This window comes from Mustela nivalis (assembly GCF_964662115.1).
Source record: "Mustela nivalis genome assembly, chromosome: 12".
Taxonomy (NCBI): Eukaryota; Metazoa; Chordata; class Mammalia; order Carnivora; family Mustelidae; genus Mustela; species Mustela nivalis.
The window spans coordinates 42,590,100-42,609,753 of record NC_139031.1 but is presented as its reverse complement, the minus strand read 5'-3'; the positions used below and the strand labels follow the sequence as shown (position 1 = coordinate 42,609,753).

General features: G+C 36.6%; 1 protein-coding gene across 3 annotated transcripts in view; it reads left to right on the top strand.

Annotated features, from left to right (window-relative positions):
- Window positions 1-19,654, top strand: part of BBS9 (Bardet-Biedl syndrome 9) — a 458,943-nt gene that overhangs the window by 97,281 nt on the left and 342,008 nt on the right. For all 3 annotated transcript variants that reach the window (XM_082691753.1, XM_082691755.1, XM_082691754.1), the window contains 2 exons: window positions 4,503-4,677; window positions 17,213-17,297. In XM_082691753.1, the coding sequence (XP_082547879.1) occupies window positions 4,503-4,677; window positions 17,213-17,297 (260 nt within the window). The remainder of the gene's footprint in view (window positions 1-4,502; window positions 4,678-17,212; window positions 17,298-19,654) is intronic.

Below are 19,654 nucleotides of genomic sequence, written 5' to 3'. Positions count from 1 at the left end.
GGCATAGATATTTAAAATTGCTAGATCTTCTTGTTGAACAGACCCTTTGAGTATGATATAATGTTCTTCCTCATCTTTTATTTAAGTCTTTGGCTTAAAATCTAATTTATCTGATATAAGGATTGCCACCCCGGCGCTCTTTGGATGTCCATTAGCATGGTAAATGGTTTTCCACCCCCTCAGTTGTCTTCGGGTCTAAAATGAGTTTTTTGTAGGCAGCATATCGATGGGTCTTGTTTTTTTTTTTTTTTTTTTTTTTAATTCATTCTGATATGCTCCGACTTTGATTGGGGCATTTAGCTCATTTACATTAAGGGTAACTATAGAAAAACATGAATTTAGTGCCATTGTATTGCCTGTAAGGTGACTGTTACTGTATATTGTCTCTGTTCCTTTCTGATCTACTACTTTTAGGCTCTGTCTTTGCTTAGAGGACCCCTTTCAATATTTCCTGTAGAGCTGGTATGGTGTTTGCAAATTCTTTTAATTTTTGTTTGTCCTGGAATCTTTTTATCTCTCCTTCTATTTGCAGTGACAGCCTGGCTATATATAGTATTCTTGGCTGCATATTTTTCTCATTTAGTGCTCTGAATATATCATGCCAGTTCTTTCTGGCCTGCCAGGTCTCTGTGAATAAGTCTGCTGCCAATCTAATATTTCTACCCTTGTATGTTACAGACTTCTTATCCCAAGCTACTTTCAGGATTTTCTCTTTGTCACTAAGACTTGTACGTTTTACTATTAGATGATGGGGTATGGACCTATTTTTATTGATTTTGAGGGTGGTTATCTGTGCCTCCTGGATTTTGATACTTGTTTCCTTTACCATATTAGGGAAATTCTGTCCTATAATTTGCCCCAATATACCTTCTGCCCCTCTTTCTCTTTCTTCTTCTTCTGGGATCCCAATTATTCTAATATTGTTTCATCTTATGGTATCACTTATCTCTCGACTTCTCCCCTTGTGGTCCAGTAGTTGTTTGTCTCTCTTTTGCTCAGCTTCTCTATTCTCCATCATTTGGTTTTCTATATCAGTAATTCTCTCTGCTGCCTCTTTAATCCTAGAAGCAAGAGCATCCATTTTTTATTGCACCTCATTAATAGCTTTTTTAAATTTCAACTTGGTTAAATTTTAGTTCTTTTATTTCTCCAGAAAGGGATTTTATTTCTCCAGAAAGGAATTCTCTTTATCATAGAAGATAAAAATATCTTCTATGCTTTCATCAAGCCCAGCTAGCATCTTCATCATTCTGAACTCTGGTTCTGACGTTTTACTGATGTCTGTATATATTAGGTCTCTAGCGGTCAGTGTTCCCTCTTGTTCTTTTTTTTTTTTTTTGAAGTAAGTTTTTCCACTTTGTCATTTTATCCAGATAAGAATAGATGAATGCAAGAACTACATACTAAAAGGGTAGCAAGGACCCCAGAAAAATATACGCTAACCAAATCACAAGAGCCCTAAAACTGGGGGAGAAGAAAGGAGAATAAAACTATGTATGTATGTATGTATGTATGTGTATGTATGTGTGTGTGTGTGTATAGAGAGAGAGAGAGAGAGAGAGAGAGAGAGAGAGAGAGAGATTAGACTGGTGAATAGAACTGAGGCACACACACTTGATTTTGGGTGTATTTTGGTCTGTTAAAAGAAACTGCCTCCCAAAATTTTAAAGAAAGAAAAACTTATATACATACAAAAATAAGGGTAAGTACGATGAAGGGATGGAATATGACTGCAAAGATGAAAATTAAAAAGGAAGTCAAGGGCGCCTGGGTGGCTCAGTGGGTTAAGCCGCTGCCTTCGGCTCAGGTCATGATCTCAGGGTCCTGGGATCGAGTCCCGCATCGGGCTCTCTGCTCAGCAGGAAGCCTGCTTCCTCCTCTCTCTCTCTTTCTGCCTGCCTCTCTGCCTACTCGTGATCTGTCTGTCAAATAAATAAATAAAATCTTAAAAAAAAAATTAAAAAAAAAGGAAGTCAAGCAGAGAGAGTCAATTATCATATGGTTTCACTTATTTGTGGAGCATAACAAATAACATGGAGGACATGGGGAGATAGAAAGGAGAAGGGAGTTGAGGGAAATTGGAAGGGGAGGTGAACCATGAGAGACTATGGACTCTGATAAACAACCTGAGGGTCTTGAAGGGGCGGGGGGTGGGGGAGGTTGGGGGAGTCAGGTTGTGGGTATTAAGGAGGGCACGTATTGCATGGAGCACTGGGTGTGGTGCAAAAACAATGAATTCTGTTACGCTGAAAAGAAATTAAAAAAAAAAAATTCTTCCAGAATGTGGTTGATTTTCTGTTCCTAGAATTGCTGCTCTTCTTCTCTTCTATCTCCTGTTGAGTTTGTAGATGTTCAGAAGGTTTTGATAACTATCTAGCTGAACTCCTGGGACCTAATAATATTTCAGTCTCCTACTTCTCTGCCTTCTTGCTTCCTGTTGAGACTTAGAAAATAAGTTATAAAAAACAATGTGATGGGGTATTTGCTGCTTGCTGGATTAGTTTCTATACATTACTTCATTTAATTCTCATAATAGCTAACTAAAGTAGGTATGCCATCTTGCAGATAGGGAGACTTGAGCCGAAGCTCATAGCCAATAATTGGTGGAGCTGGACTCAAACCCAGATTATCTGACTGTAGAGGCAGCTCACATGGACATTACAGTGTAGTTATGCTCCTCTACGCTGCCAGAGTCTCAGGAAATAAGACTTCATATAGTACCATGCTATGGAACCGAGTTTTCTCTGGGGCTCAAGTTTCCTTCAAGCTCTAGTTCTTTGTCATACCATGCTAAGACAGTGATTGTCAAACCTTAGCATACATCAGATAGCCTCTAGAGTTTGGTAAAACCTAGAATTGATGAACCCTAATAGCAGAGCTTCTGATTTAGGAGATCTGGAGTGGAATCATAGAATTTGCATTTCCAAGAAGTTTCTAGATGATGCTGATGCTGGTGACCTGGGATCCATGCTTTGAGGACTACTTCTTTTAGGTTGTTGGGAGTCTGAAAATTTGTGGTTCAGTGATATTCAATATATTGAAATGAACTCAAATACCATTGGTACTTCTGCTTGGAAATATACATATTCTGACCTCATGTTCTTTAATGATACAGACATCAAGAGTACATTTTGGTTGTAGTAATAATCTCCCCCATAGGTCAGGGTTATTGCATACATTTTTCATTAATTTAATTTCTTTGTCTCTTTGATTCTTGCTTATTAAGATTAAATTTATTGTTCTTCTCCATGGTCCCATTCAATTCACTAATGCTCAGTTCCCTCCCAATTGTTAAGAATGTGAATTTGTATATAAAATGTATATATTTAAACACTGTATTTCATTTGTCTACTGTTTTATTGTGAAAAAATTTAAAAACTAGAAAAAGTAACATGAATATCCATATTTCCATCATTTAGAATCAACAGTTGTAAATATATATGTATACGTTTATATAGATATACACACACACAGATTTAGTTTGATGAGCCACTTGAAAGTGAAGATACAGATATTGTGCTACTTCACCCATAAATATTATAACACACATCTCTCAATAAGAACATTCTCTTACATAATCATAATACCATAAGCACACTTAAAAAATTAATAATTCCTATTTTTTCCTTACGTGCAGTCATATTCCAGTTTCCCCAGTTGTTCCAGATGTCTTCTATATCTTGTTGTTTATTGGTTCCTGGATCCAATCAAATGAAACTAAAATTTAAGATTGAGCAATGCTGATGGATCTTTAGGTTCAGTTAAGTTCTGTGTTATTTAAGATACAGATGTTTGATTGCATTAACAAAGACACAAACTTAATGATGGTTTAAATAAGGAGGATGTTTATTTCTGTTATTTTTTTTGTCATTTTTTTAAAAAGATTTTTTTATTTGTTTATTTGACAGAAATCACAAGTAGGCAGAGAGGCAGGCAGAGAGAGAGGGGGAAGCAAGCTCCCCGCCAAGCAGAGAGCCCGATGCGGGGCCCGATCTTAGGACCCCAGGATCATGACCTGAGCCAAAGGCAGAGGCCCCAACCCAAGCGTCCCTATTTCTGTCATATTTAACCACCTGGAGATAAAGTGGTCCTGGGCTTTAGTGGGTGAGGGTGGGCCCTATTGTCCTCTGTATGTTGCTTCTATCTCTGAGGCCTGTCAAGATAGCTGTGTTATCTCCACCAACATCCTGGGAAGAGTGGAGGGGAATGTTCTGAGAGTTTATCTATCTTTAGCTAGAGATTTTAGCATATGGTAAATGAAAATAAGTGTACTTAAAATTAGACCCCTTCTGAATAATTTAAAAATTGGGGAATGTATCCCCCTAAATTATTGATATACAGTAATCTGATAACTTCATCAGTTTATAATTTAAAATTGAAACAGCTTATATTGCCCCTTGGGGAAAAGATTAACTATGACATTTTTGTGATGGATAGTGGTAAATGGAAACCATTTTATTTATAATGAAAAAGTCACCTGATTTCCTCTAATTTTTCTTTAGGTCGAGATTTAATTTGTATCCAGTCTATGGATGGGATGCTGATGGTGTTTGAGCAGGAAAGCTATGCTTTTGGGAGATTTCTCCCCGGTTCTCTTTTACCTGGGCCACTTGCTTACAGTTCCCGTACAGATTCCTTTATTACTGTCTCTTCCTGTCGACAAGTGGAAAGTTACAAGTAAGTTTGGATGTTGAATATTTGGAATCATGACTCTTGGTATGTTGCTGGTTAATTCTTTTTCACAAAAAGCTTGAGTATTACAAATGAAAAAAGACTGGTTTCTTTGATAAAATGTAATTGTGGTGACTTAGAGGATATCTTTTACATATTGTAACATATTTGCTAGTGCAGAGATTGGCAGAAAGGATTTGAAGTGAGACAGACCTGGATTGGAATCCTAATTTTGCTACTTGAAGCTGTTTGATGGTCAGTGTCCTTATCCTGGTTGTAATGGAGATAATAATGCCTAATTTGGGGGTGGGGGCGCTTTTAAAGTTTTTAATTCGTTAGTTAACATACGGTGTTATATTAGTTTCAGCTACAGATTCAACAATTCATGCATCATCAGGTGCTCATCACAAGTGCACTCCTTAATCCCCATCACCTATTTCACCCATCCCTCTACTTCCCTCCCCTCTCGTAACCATCAGTTTGTTCTCTGTAATTAAAAGTCTGTTTCTTGATTTGTCTCTCTTTTTTTTTTCCCTTTGCTCATTTGTTTTGTTTCTTCAATTCCACATATGAGGGAAGTCATATGGAATTTTGTCTTTCTCTTAATGATTTATTTCATTTAGCATTATACTTCCTAGCTCCATTTTTTATGGCTGAATAACTTTCCATTGCAACTGTGTGTGTATGTGTGTGTATCATGTCTTTTTTTAATGCATTCAATAATAGGGGGACACGGGCTGTTTCCATATCTTGGCTATTATAAATAATGCTGTAAACATAGGAGTGCAGGTATCCCCTTTGAATTAATATATTTGTATTCTTTAGGTAAATATCCAGTAGTGCAATTGTTGGGAGGGTTAGAGGGAGGAGAGGAGAGAATCTTAAGCAGACTCCACACCCAGCATGGACCCTGATGAAGAACTCAATCTCATGACCCTGAGATCATGACCTGAGCTAAAATCAAGGGTCAGATGCTTAACAGACTGAGCCACCTAGGCGCCCCAGGGTAGTTCTGGGTAGTTTCATTTTTTTTTTAAAACTTTTTGAGGTACCTCCATAGTGTTTTACAGAGTAGCTGCACTAGTTAGCATTTCCACCAACAGTGCAAGAGGATTCCTTTTTCTCCACATTCTTGCCAACAGCTATTGTTTCTTGTGTTGTTGATTTTAGCCATTTTGATAGCTTTGAGGTGATAATCTCATTGTAGTTTTGATTTGCATTTCCCTGATAGTAAGTAGTGATGAACATCTTTTCATGTGTCTGTTGGCCATCTATATGTCTTCTTTGGGGAAATATCTGTTCATGTTTTCTGCCCATTTTGTAATTGGATTATTTTTTTGGGGGGTGTTGAGTTTTATAAGTTCTTTATAAATTTGGATACTCACCCTTTATTGGATATGTCATTTGCAGATATCTTCTTCCATTCTGTAGGTTGCCTTTTCGTTTTGTTTCCTTTGCTCTGCAGAAGCTTTTTATTTTGATCTAGTCCCAGTTCTTTATTTTTGCCTTTGTTTCCTTTGCCTCAGGAGAAATATCTAGAAAAGAAGTTGTTGCAGCTGATGTCAAAGAGGTTACTACCTATGTTTTCATGTAGGATTTTTATGGTTTCAGGCCTCACATTTAGGTCTTTAATCCATTTTGAATTTATTTTTGTGTATGATGTAAGAAAGTGGTCTAGTTTCTTTGTATGTTGCTCTCCAATTTTTCCAACACCATTTTTTAAAAAAGATTTATTTGAGAGAAAGAGAGAGAGAGAGAGAAGAGTGAATACAAGCAGTGGGAGAAACAGACTCCCCACTGAGCAGGGAGACTGACGTGGGTCTCAATCCCAGGACCCTGGTATCGTGATCTGAGCTGAAGGCAGATGCTTAACCAACTGAGCCACACAGGCGCCCCAGTTGAAGAGACTTTTTCCCATTGAACATTATTTACTGCTTTGCCAAAGATTGACCGTATTGTTGTGGGAATAATGCCTATTTTGACAAGCTTTTAAAAAAGGATTGAATATATTTCAAGTTGTCATCCATAGAAAATGCTGATTAATTATTGTGACTGTTCCCTGAATGATTAATAATAAAACACAGTACTACTGAAAAGAGCCAAATGAAAAGATGCATATATGAAATCATTTTATAAAAAAAGTGACATGGGAAGAATATCAGCAAAAAATACAAATGTTAATATGAATGTTTTAAAAAGAACAATTCATGATTTTATTTATTTGGGTCCTTTCTCTTTTCTTTTTGATAAGTCGGGCCAGGGGTTTATCAATTTTATTAATTCTTTCAAAGAACCAGCTCCTAGTTTTGTTGATTTGTTCTATTGTTTTTTTGGTTTCTATTTCATTGATTTCTGCTCTGATCTTTATGATTTCTCTTCTCCTGCTGGGCTTAGGGTTTCTTTCTTGTTCTTTCTCCAGCTCCTTTAGGTGTAGGGTTAGGTTGTGTACCTGAGACCTTTCTTGTTTCTTGAGAAAGGCTTGTACCACTATATATTTTCCTCTCAGGACTGCCTTTGTTGTGTCCCACAGATTTTGAACCGTTGTATTTTCATTATCATTTGTTTCCATGATTTTTTTCAATTCTTCTTTAATTTCCCGGTTGACCCATTCATTCTTTAGAAGGATACTGTTTAGTCTCCATGTATTTGGGTTCTTTCCAAACTTCCTTTTGTGGTTGAGTTCTAGCTTTAGAGCATTGTGGTCTGAAAATATGCAGGGAATGATCCCAATCTTTTGATACCGGTTGAGTCCTGATTTAGGACCGAGGATGTGATCTATTCTGGAGAATGTTCCATGTGCACTAGAGAAGAATGTGTATTCTGTTGCTTTGGGATGAAATGTTCTGAATATATCTGTGATGTCCATCTGGTCCAGTGTGTCGTTTAAGGCCTTTATTTCCTTGCTGATCTTTTGCTTGGATGATCTGTCCATTTCAGTGAGGGGAGTGTTAAAGTCCCCTACTATTATTGTATTATTGTTGATGTGTTTCTTTGATTTTGTTATTAATTGGTTTATATAGTTGGCTGCTCCCACGTTGGGGGCATAGATATTTGAAATTGTTAAATCTTCTTGTTGGACAGACCCTTTGAGTATGATATAGTGTCCTTCTTCATCTCTTATTATAGTCTTTGGCTTAAAATCTAATTGATCTGATATAAGGATTGCCACTCCTGCTTTCTTCTGATGTCCATTAGCATGGTAAATTCTTTTCCACCCCCTCACTTTAAATCTGGAGGTGTCTTCGGGCTTAAAATGAGTTTTTTGGAGGCAACATATAGATGGGTTTTGTTTTTTTATCCATTCTGATACCCTGTGTCTTTTGACAGGGGCATTTAGCCCATTCACATTCAGGGTAACTATTGAGAGATATGAATTTAGTGCCATTGTATTGCCTGTAAGGTGACTGTTACTGTATATGGTCTCTGTTCCTTTCTGATCTATCACTTGTAGGCTCTCTCTTTGCTTAGAGGACCCCTTTCAATATTTCCTGTAGAGCTGGTTTGGTATTTGCAAATTCTTTCAGTTTTTGAAAGAGGAGAGATCACAACTAACACCAAAGAAATACAAACTATTATAAGAACATACTATGAGCAACTCTACGCCAATAAATTTGACAATCTGGAAGAAATGGATGCATTCCTAGAAACATATAAACTACCACAACTGAACCAGGAAGAAATAGAAAGCCTGAACAGACCCATAACCAGTAAGGAGATTGAAACAGTCATTAAAAATCTCCAAACAAACAAAAGCCCAGGGCCAGACGGCTTCCTGGGGGAATTCTACCAAACATTTAAAGAAGAACTAATTCCTATTCTCCTGAAACTGTTCCAAAAAATAGAAATGGAAGGAAAACTTCCAAACTCATTTTATGAGGCCAGCATCACCTTGATCCCAAAACCAGACAAGGATCCCACCAAAAAAGAGAGCTATAGACCGATATCCTTGATGAACACAGATGCGAAAATACTCAACAAAATACTAGCCAATAGGATTCAACAGTACATTAAAAAGATTATTCACCACGACCAAGTGGGATTTATTCCAGGGCTGCAAGGTTGGTTCAACATCCGCAAATCAGTCAATGTGATAGAACACATCAATAAAAGAAAGAACAAGAACCATATGATACTCTCAATAGATGCTGAAAAAGCATTTGACAAAGTACAGCATCCCTTCCTGATCAAAACTCTTCAAAGTGTAGGGACAGAGGGCACATACCTCAATATCATCAACGCCATCTATGAAAAACCCACCGCAAATATCATTCTCAATGGAGAAAAACTGAAAGCTTTTCCACTAAGGTCAGGAACACGGCAGGGATGTCCATTATCACCACTGCTATTCAACATAGTACTAGAGGTCCTAGCCTCAGCAATCAGACAACAAAAGGAAATTAAAGGCATCCAAATCGGCAAAGAAGAAGTCAAATTATCACTCTTCGCCGATGATATGATACTATATGTGGAAAACCCAAAAGACTCCACTCCAAAACTGCTAGAACTTATACAGAAATTCAGTAAAGTGTCAGGATATAAAATCAATGCACAGAAATCAGTTGCATTTCTCTACACCAACAGCAAGACAGAAGAAAGAGATATTAAGGAGTCAATCCCATTTACAATTGCATCCAAAACCATAAGATACCTAGGAATAAACCTAACCAAAGAGACACAGAATCTATACTCAGAAAACTATAAAGTACTCATGAAAGAAATTGAGGAAGACACAAAGAAATGGAAAAATGTTCCATGCTCCTGGATTGGAAGAATAAATATTGTGAAAATGTCTATGCTACCTAAAGCAATCTACACATTTAATGCAATTCCTATCAAAGTACCATGCATCTTTTTCAAAGAAATGGAACAAATAATGCTAAAATTTATATGGAACCAGAAAAGACCTCGAATAGCCAAAGGGATATTGAAAAAGAAAGCCAACGTTGGTGGCATCACAATTCCGGACTTCAAGCTCTATTACAAAGCTGTCATCATCAAGACAGCATGGTACTGGCACAAAAACAGACACATAGATCAATGGAACAGAATAGAGAGCCCAGAAATAGACCCTCAAATCTATGGTCAACTCATCTTCGACAAAGCAGGAAAGAATGTCCAATGGAAAAAAGACAGCCTCTTCAATAAATGGTGCTGGGAAAATTGGACAGCCACATGTAGAAAAATGAAATTGGACCATTTCCTTACACCACACACAAAAATAGACTCAAAATGGATGAAGGACCTCAATGTGTGAAAGGAATCCATCAAAATCCTTGAGGAGAACACAGGCAGCAACCTCTTCGACCTCTGCCGCAGCAACATCTTCCTAGGAACAACGCAAAAGGCAAGGGAAGCAAGGGAAAAAATGAACTATTGGGATTTCATCAAGATCAAAAGCTTTTGCACAGCAAAGGAAACAGTTAACAAAATCAAAAGACAACTGACAGAATGGGAGAAGATATTTGCCAACGACATATCAGATAAAGGACTAGTGTCCAGAATCTATAAAGAACTTAGCAAACTCAACACCCAAAGAACAAATAATCCAATCAAGAAATGGGCAGAGTACATGAACAGACATTTCTGTAAAGAAGACATCCAGATGGCCAACAGACACATGAAAAAGGGCTCCATATCACTCGGCATCAGGGAAATACAAATCAAAACCACAATGAGATATCACCTCACACCAGTCAGAATGGCTAAAATCAACAAGTCAGGAAATGACAGATGCTGGCGAGGATGTGGAGAAAGGGGAACCCTCCTACATTGTTGGTGGGAATGCAAGCTGGTGCAGCCACTCTGGAAAACAGCATGGAGGTTCCTCAGAATGTTGAAAATAGAACTGCCCTATGACCCAGCAATTGCACTATTGGGTATTTACCCTAAAGATACAAATGTAGTGATCCAAAGGGGCAAATGCACCCGAATGTTTATAGCAGCAATGTCCACAATAGCCAAACTATGGAAAGAACCTAGATGTCCATCCACAGATGAATGGATCAAGAAGATGTGGTATATATACACAATGGAATACTATGCAGCCATCAAAAGAAATGAAATCTTGCCATTTGCGACAACATGGATGGAACTAGAGCGTATCATGCTTAGCGAAATAAGTCAAGCAGAGAAAGACAACTATCATATGATCTCCCTGATATGAGGAAGTGGTGATGCAACATGGAGGCTTAAGTGGGTAGGAGAAGAATAAAAGAAACAAGATGGGATTGGGAGGGAGACAAACCATAAGTGACTCTTAATCTCACAAAACAAACTGAGGGTTGCTGGGGGGAGGGGGTTTGGGAGAAGAGGGTGGGATTATGGACATTGGGGAGGGTATGTGCTTTGGTGAGTGCTGTGAAGTGTGTAAACCTGGTGATTCACAGACCTGTACCCCTGGGGATAAAAATATATGTTTATAAAAAATAAAAATTAAAAAAAAAAAGAAAAAGAAAAAGAAAAAAACAAAACAAAACAAAACAAAACAAAAAAATAAAAAGAACAATTCATAGTAAAAATGAAGTATGAAAATCACCCTATGAAAACAATTTGTACTTTTTGCTGTAAATTCTTACTGATTTGAGGGAATTGTGTATGAGAGAGACCGTTTTCTTCTACCAGCTAAATTTCAATAAAAATTAGGGTTTTGAGTTTTTGGAGGGTGTGTTTTTTGTTGGAAGGGGTGATGGGGAAAAGAAAGTACAAATTCATCCTGAGGAAAGAAATAGACTTGGAGGATTACAATATCTTCAGTAACTTTATTGTTCTTATCTTACTGATGGCAACACTTAGAACTTTAAAAATCTAAGAACACTTTATTATAGCTTTTCAGTTTTTGGTTGTATGATTTTTCCCAAGGCAGGAAGAAAATATAAATTCATCAGGCAACACCTATAAATTTTTGTCTTCAAGTTTCAATATTGGGCATATAGCAAGTTATTCCCTTCACCTTCGTAAGTGGCAATCTACCTTTTGTGAATTGTTGTCAAAATATCTTTGATTCAAAACCCTAGACATGAGAAAATGTTTGTGACTAAGTAGAAGTTAACTGATGGAAGTACTGTGTCATTATATCATATTCCTTCTTTAACTCCTATGGCTCTTGTCCAAAGGAGAAGAATGAATTGTGTCATTGCTACTGGTAAGAAATAAAATACGCTTATTTTGAGAGGTTGAGAAAAATATCTGTATAATTCATTTAAGCCTGCCAAAGATTAAGCAATATTGAGGAGATCTGCTTTTCAGCTTTCCACCCAGTTCCGTGCCTCAATTCCTGCCAAGTAGAGATACTGGCAGTGCTACACTGGGGTCACAATAGAAAGATTTGAATGCTCCATGACTTACTCTTTGAAATATGTGCATAGGAATTAATTTGGTAATAACTCCAGGAGTGACTGGATAAGGAAGCAATGTGTAGGTTTCCTTAATGTGTAAGTTTAATCTCAGAGAAGCTCACCCTCTTTGAACTATGGTAATTCACCAACATACCAATCCATTAAATCCATCTCCATCTAGGACTAAAAATGTACACCTTATCCATTATGTGGATCTTTTATAATGGTAAAAATGCATGGGATATGTGATTATTATGAAATGATGACAATTAAGAGGACTTATAACATTAAATAGTATATTACATTTATATATGCTTTCAAGTTTAAGAGATTAAATTAAATGATAATCACTCGGGTAATTTAAGGTTGGAGGAAACATGAAAACTGCAGGTTTGTTCTTTTGAGGCTTCATCTATTTATAATCAGTTAATAGAATGTAATCAGTTAATAGAAAAGGCTTTTAAGACATAATTTATATTCATTTTTGATATTGATATTTAATTACCTTTAAACAAGCTCAGTTATATTCAGATAGGAACTAGCAAATAGCGAACACTGTGGATCTCAAACTTCAGTACAAGGATCACTTGGGCAACCTGTTATAAAATGCAGATTTATAGATTCCCAATTACCGGTACACTAGATTTTGATTTAGTAGGTTTGGGGACTCAGAAATCATCATTGCAAACACATGCTCAAAGCGATTCTAATTTAGAAACACTCTTTGAGTGTTGTTTTTCTTTTGAAGTGAGAAAACTGTTTGCCCTTTTTTGGTGGGAGTTGTAGGTGCTTAGATAACACCATTCTCTAAGCATTGATTTCCTAATTTTGGATTAGCTTTTATTCTCTTTTTCTTTTCTTTACTTGTTAGAATTATTTGGTCAGTAAACCCTGACCTTTTTACTTTTTTCCCTTGTATTCAGCGTTTACTTCCCATTTCCATTGACATTGAGGGCTTTATCTCCTCACTTGGATTTCTGGTTTTCTTACTTCTTATCTAGACTTCAAAGGATCCTTCTCACATCTATCCTTTTAAAATAACCTGTTTAAGTGAGAATAATTTTTGTTGCCCTTTAAAAAGTTGAAACCTTCATATATTGACATTCAGGGCTCCTTACAATCCAGTCCCATTCTACCTTTATTAATGTGGATGTTCCGATTTGGATGGGACTTTTAAAGTTAACTAGTTCAATTCTCCTCCTTTATTTCACCCCCTTGATACATTATTGCCTAAAAGACTGATTTCCAAATATCATATTGCCTTCTTGTATTCTGCTGAACTATTTCACAGTATGCCTTGTGTTATCAGGTTCCTGAGAGCAGTCTGTCTTAAACATCTGTTCGCTGACTGAATAAGTTAGTTCATTTATTCAACTATTTATTCAGGAAACATTTTTCAAGAGGCTTCTCTGTGTCACACACTTGTGCCAGGTACTGGAAGTGCAGAGTCAAGTAAGAGCTGTCTCTTTGTCCTCAAGCAGTATGCAAAGAAGGGTGGGATGTAGCAAGTCAGTCAACTATATCAGGTCATTGTGATAGAGGCTCTAGAGAGCTGTGCACCAGATCCTGAGGAGGCCTACTGGTGTGCCCCCTCAATAAGTTTGGTGGAAGGAGGCTCCCTGAAGAAGTACACCTGCCAGGAGCTTTATTTTCTCTCCTTTTATTTGCCACACATCTCCCCCTGTACCCAGTACATTGCTAAGTAGATAAGCCACTTTAAAGAAGTATTTTTAAATTATTTATAGAGTTTAGTTGACAATATTTTAAAAAGAATGTTGTGTTCTTCACCAAGCTTAGGCTTTGGCCAAAATGAAATATCTGTTTTCCATGTATGTTTAGGCCTTTTCTCTCTCTCTTCTTTTGCTCATACTGTACTCTATTTGAAGTTTTTCCTTTCTTCTCTGTATATGAAAATTATATCTGGCAGCCTCGTTGGTCTCCTGCTTCTCTTTCTGACCTAGCCACAAGTAACACCTCCTCCTCCTTAATTTCACAGAGTAGTTTTTTGCCCTTTCCACAAGTACTTGTCACACTTTAACTGATATTACTTATTTGCTTGATTTTCTCCTTGACAGGGCTAACTGCTCCTTGATGGCAGGGATTTTGTATCTTCCGAAATGCCTAGCATTGTACCTTGCCAAAGGGAGATGTTTAACAAGAACTTGATGAAAGAGTGAAAAGTTTGTAAGGAAAGCTCTTTTGTTACTGGCATCTTTCAATGAAAAGGATTCTTCCTGGCATAACTAAGAATGTTTTAGCTTTACTTGTGATGAGCATAGTAATGCTTTGTATCCAGAGAGCTTCCATTTCTGGTGGAGTTCTGGGTTAAATATCAAGTTTCCAAGATCTCCTGGTACCTTTGAGGTGACAACTATGTTTCATTTGAAAATATATGATTCTGGAAGGTTTAGTTTTGTGCTCTGTGACACCTCAATCCATTTTTAGTTACTTCGTGCTGTTTTTACGATGTGATATGGAAGAGCACTAAATTATACGGCCGAGTTTGTCATTGGTGTTCCACAGGACCTATTATGTATTTGTGGCTATTGGGTCTAATAGTGCTACCATTCACCTGGACTTGCTGTATTTGTGCTTAGTGCCTTTCTGTTGAGAAACACACATGATTCTCTCTTTCGTGAAATCTTATTACACTGGGCCTGATCATTCTTTCAGCAGTCTCAACAAGGGAATTTTATTCTTTAGCTTATATCACTGAACATTTGAGTGGTAAGAAAAAAACCCAAGTGTTTTCTTTATTTCAGAATTGCCAAGTTTGCCTGGAATTGTTTGGTTTTGGAAGTAAGTTTCCATGTACATTATTGCTTACAGTAAAGAGGACTTAAGGAAGAACTATAAAATAGATGCTATTGTAAGTTTGTCATCATCTAAATTTGCTGTCAGTTATATTTAGTAATAAAATACTCTTCTGAGTTGTCTTCCAGGAATGCAATGGTCTGGATTTGGAAATCAGGAGTCAATTTTGGCTGTGTCTCTACCTGCTGTTTGATGTTAATGAGGCCAGTTTAGGGGCTCACTTATTCCCGAATGATATAATAATGCTTTGTAGTTCTAGAAGAAGGTTCAAACAGCTCAAAAGCTTTGGATTTTTACAACAATCTCATTAATATCCATATCATCCTCTAGTCGGTTGGTGTGTGCAGGAAATGAACTGCCTATGTAATTAATTGCCCGAGGTTGGATCCATAGCAGGCCCAGCTCTGGGGATGATGTTTTAGTTACCAGTGCGTACTATTTCTGTAACTGTGTCCTGGTAAGAGTGAAATAATCCTATTTGAAGGTTGGAATGTGAGGTCTAGTTATTTGGCAGGGTGGAGACAGAGGAATTTTGTAGATCAGTCTCAAATGGTATGGAGACATTTGCTATAGCTGCCCATGGGATTTCTTAGCATGGTTTTACAAGGCCGAGAGCATCACCCTCCTACCTTTTTTGTCTCATTTCCCATGACTCATTCCTCCTTGCCACACATTTCTCCTAAACTTCTGTCATGGCCTTTCATGTCTTTTTTTACTACTTGTGTTTTCATGTGCTTTTGGCCTTGCTTTAATGCCTTTGCATCTTTACCAGTGTGATGAGTGTTCACTCATTCTTTAAAATCTGGCGTTCTCCTCCTGAACCCAAACCAAAACATGTATATTTCCTCCATCTCAATTACTAGTTTCTGCCACCATGTTCCCTAGAAACCATATACATACCTCCTATTATTAGCACAGAGCACTCTTAGGTGTATTAGATGTATTAGATCACTACTGTATGTTTATTGAATTGACGAAAAATTCATATACATTTGGCTTTCATATTAGTCATAAGACTGATTTTCAGTCAGAGTACCTTGCAAAGTCTATCTTAATTCATGGCCATTTTACATCCAACTGCAATTAAAGGCTTTTTTTTTTTCTTTAAGATTTTATTTATTTATTTATTTGAGAGAGAGGCAATGAGAGAGAGCATGAGCGAGGAGAAGGTCAGAGGGAGAAGCAGACTCCCCGTGGAGCTTGGAGCCCGATACGGGACTCGATCCTGGGACTCCGGGATCACGACCTGAGCCGAAAGCAGTTGTCCAAACAACTCAGCCACCCAGGCGTCCCTAAAGGCATTTTTTTAAAAACCAATTATTCCTGATTGAGATAGTTTAAGAGTTGGTATATGACATTTGGATACCAGTGTACATTTTAGTGCTTATTTACATATTCTACATTGCTTTTATTCATTCAGGTCACTGATTTTTACACTTTTGGATATCTTTCTCTTAGACAATATGAGATGTCCAAATATATCTACTGATTTTCCTTTTAGCTATGGAAGAACAATGCAAGAGTTTTGATTCAATAGGAAAGAAAGGAATTTATGAGTCTGAATTTTCTTCAGAGTAGGATTATTATATCGACAATATACCACTAATTAATGGGAAATAAGGGAGTTTAAATTTTATTGGCCAAGTTAATAATTTCTAGATTGAATTATATTTGTAAATTGTTTTTAAGTATGATTTAAGCTAAAGGTTACTAATGAAATAAACACTTACAGAAAGTCATAATGTCCATAATGCCCCTTATTGAGAACTTATTAAATACCATAAAGTACTAGGTTGATTGCTCTCTCTTTATATGTAAATCTGTGTTGTCTGTTTATTGATCTGTTGGGTACCTAATATATGCCAGATACTATAACAGGCACTAAATAATTTTTAAATTCTTTTAACTGAATTTGAATTAGAGATTATTATTCCCATGTTTTAGATGGAGAAGATAAAACACAGTGATTAATTTGCCAACTAGTAAGTGGGTTGGCTAAGGACTAAACTGTGGTCTTCTGGGTGTTATAGAATATCTGTTAACAATTTCTACATCTGGCTGCTTTGCATTATTTACTTTTTTTCTATGTGGTGTTTTGGTGCTGGATCTTTCTTGAATATTGTTGTTTGTTATATAAAATTATAACAAATGCTTTGATAGTTGGCAGAACTATTTTCCCAATATTGAATTTTGAGAGATGGTTATAATTTCTTTATCATGACAGTTTTATATAGTTTCATGTCACAGTGTCATTCAATAAGAATTTAGTCTTAAATTTTACAGTTTTTAAAACCAAGAAAAAAGTAACTCATATATTTACAGATTATGTGCTTTTAAAGTTTAAGATTATTTAATTATAAAATCACTTATAATTATTCATATCTTTTAAACAGGTATCAAGTACTTGCTTTTGCAACAGATGCAGATAAAAGACAGGAGACTGAACAACAAAAACTTGGTTCTGGAAAAAGACTTATTGTAAGGCCTTTTTTAATTTACAAAAATTTCAGTAATGTCATATTTAACCACCAATTTTTTTTTTCAGAATAAAAATTTCTGGGAAGAAGTTATAAAAATATTTATTTTAGCTATTTTTCTTTTCTATGTTATGATTCTCTCAATGGGCAAAAATTTAGTTGGCTATTATTGAGCAATGGAGACACATGCCCGGTCCTGTTATAATTTATTAGATTATAAAGTTGCATCACTAGAATTATAAATGTTCAGATGAGGTCACTTTTAACTGATGTGATTATAAACCAACATAGCAAAGAGACAAAAATTAAAAAAACAAAACAAAACTCCTTTATCCATTCATCTGCCATCAGAAAGGATGAATAGCCAACATTTGCATCAACATGGACCGAACTGGAGGAGATTATATGGAGTGAAATAAGTCAAGCAGAGAAAAGACAATTATCACATGGTTTCACTTATTTGTGAAACATAAGGAGTAGCATGAAGGACATTAGGAGAAGGTAGGGAAAAATGAAGGGGGAGAAATCAGAGGGGAAGAGGAACCATGAGAGACTATGGACTCCAGGAAACAAATTGAATGTTTTGGGGGGGTGTGGGGGAGATATAATAGCCCGGTACTGGGTATTAAGGAGGGCACATATTCCATGAAGCACTGGGTGTTATATGCAAACAATGAATCATGGAACACTACATCAAAAACTAATGATGTACTGTATGGTGACTAACATAACATAAAAACAACAACAATAAAAACTTTTTTTTTTAAAGATTTTATTTATTTATTTGACAGAGAGAGATCACAGGTAGGAAGAGAGGCAGGCAGAGAGAGAGAGGAGGAAGCAGGCTCCTTGCTGAGCAGAGAGCCCAATGCGGGACTCGATCCCAGGACCCTAAGATCATGACCTGAGCCAAAGGCAGCGGCTTAACCCACTGAGCCACCCAGGCGCCCTTGACTTCCTAATTCTCTATATTTCTATTAACAGGGAAATGGTTGACTAGATCATGGTATGCTCTGCAATGATCCAAAGCCCAAAGCTGTAAATAAGAGTGCTCTCGGGGCACCTGCTTCCTCCTCTCTCTCTACCCCACAAAAAACTTTTAATAGACAAAAATATTGATATGAGTAGGCATGTGATTAAATATATAAGTAAAAGATTAAAAAATTTATAGCTTACAAAGATAAAATTGGCTCAAAGACAAAGATGGACATTTGGTAACTTGAGAAATAGTTTGAAGAAAAATTGTAAATGATAGAATGAAACTGAAGGGAGTCAGTTTTTTTTTTAAGGTTTATTTATTTATTTATTTTAGAGAGAGAGAAGGTGTGAGTAGGGGGCAGGGCAGAGGGGGAGAATCCTCAAGCAGACTCCTCACCAAGCACAGAGCCAATGTGTGGCTGGGGCTTCATCTCACGACCCATGAGGTCATGACCTGAGCTGAAACCAAGAGTTGGATGCTTAATGGACAGATCTTGAAGGCTATACTTATTACTGATTTTGAGCAAATTTGAGCAAGTTTGTTAACCTTGCTAAATCTCAGTTTTCTCAGTTGCCAAATGGTGATAATATCTATTTTACAATGTTGCCATTATATATAGATAGATAGATAGATGTATATAGATATACATATATAGATAGATAGATAGATAGATGTATATTTATCTATCTATCTATCAGCACTTAGTGAAGTATCTAGATGATGAATATGATATTGATAATGGTAGTCAAATTGTCCTTGACCTCCTCCTCAATCACGGTTTTCTTCCATTTGTCCCTTATATTCTGCACACCAACCACGTGGGCATTTCATTGTTCCAGATATTCCATGGTTGTTCTTGATTCAAGGCTTCTGGACATATTTTTTATTTAGTCTGGAATACCCTTTACTTATTAATTGTACATTTTTATTGATACTATTCTGTGCCTTACACTGAGGATATATCCCGAAGGCAATTACAGTTGAGTGATTTTCCCATTCTCCTTTAATTAATAAGTAGAGTAAGAAATGGCAGTAAAACTTCCTTTCATTACACCACAATCATTTGGCAGGACTGTGTTGCCATGAAACATTAAGTCTATTGCAGAGAAACAAAATTTTATCCATTGGAATGCTTTTAATAAAGTAGTTGTGGGAAAGCAGTTAAAAGCTGCCTATGTTACTGAGAGCTACCTCTTAACTATTTGTTGATTTCTAATTTAATTATTTTGTGGTCAGGGAAATACTTTCTATGACTTTGAATTCTTTCAGATGTTTTGATATTTGCTTTATAGCCTAGAATATGGTCTATTTTGGTAAATCTTCATTGAGCACCAGAAAAGAATGTCTATTTTTCATATGTTCTTGCGTGTCCTATAGAT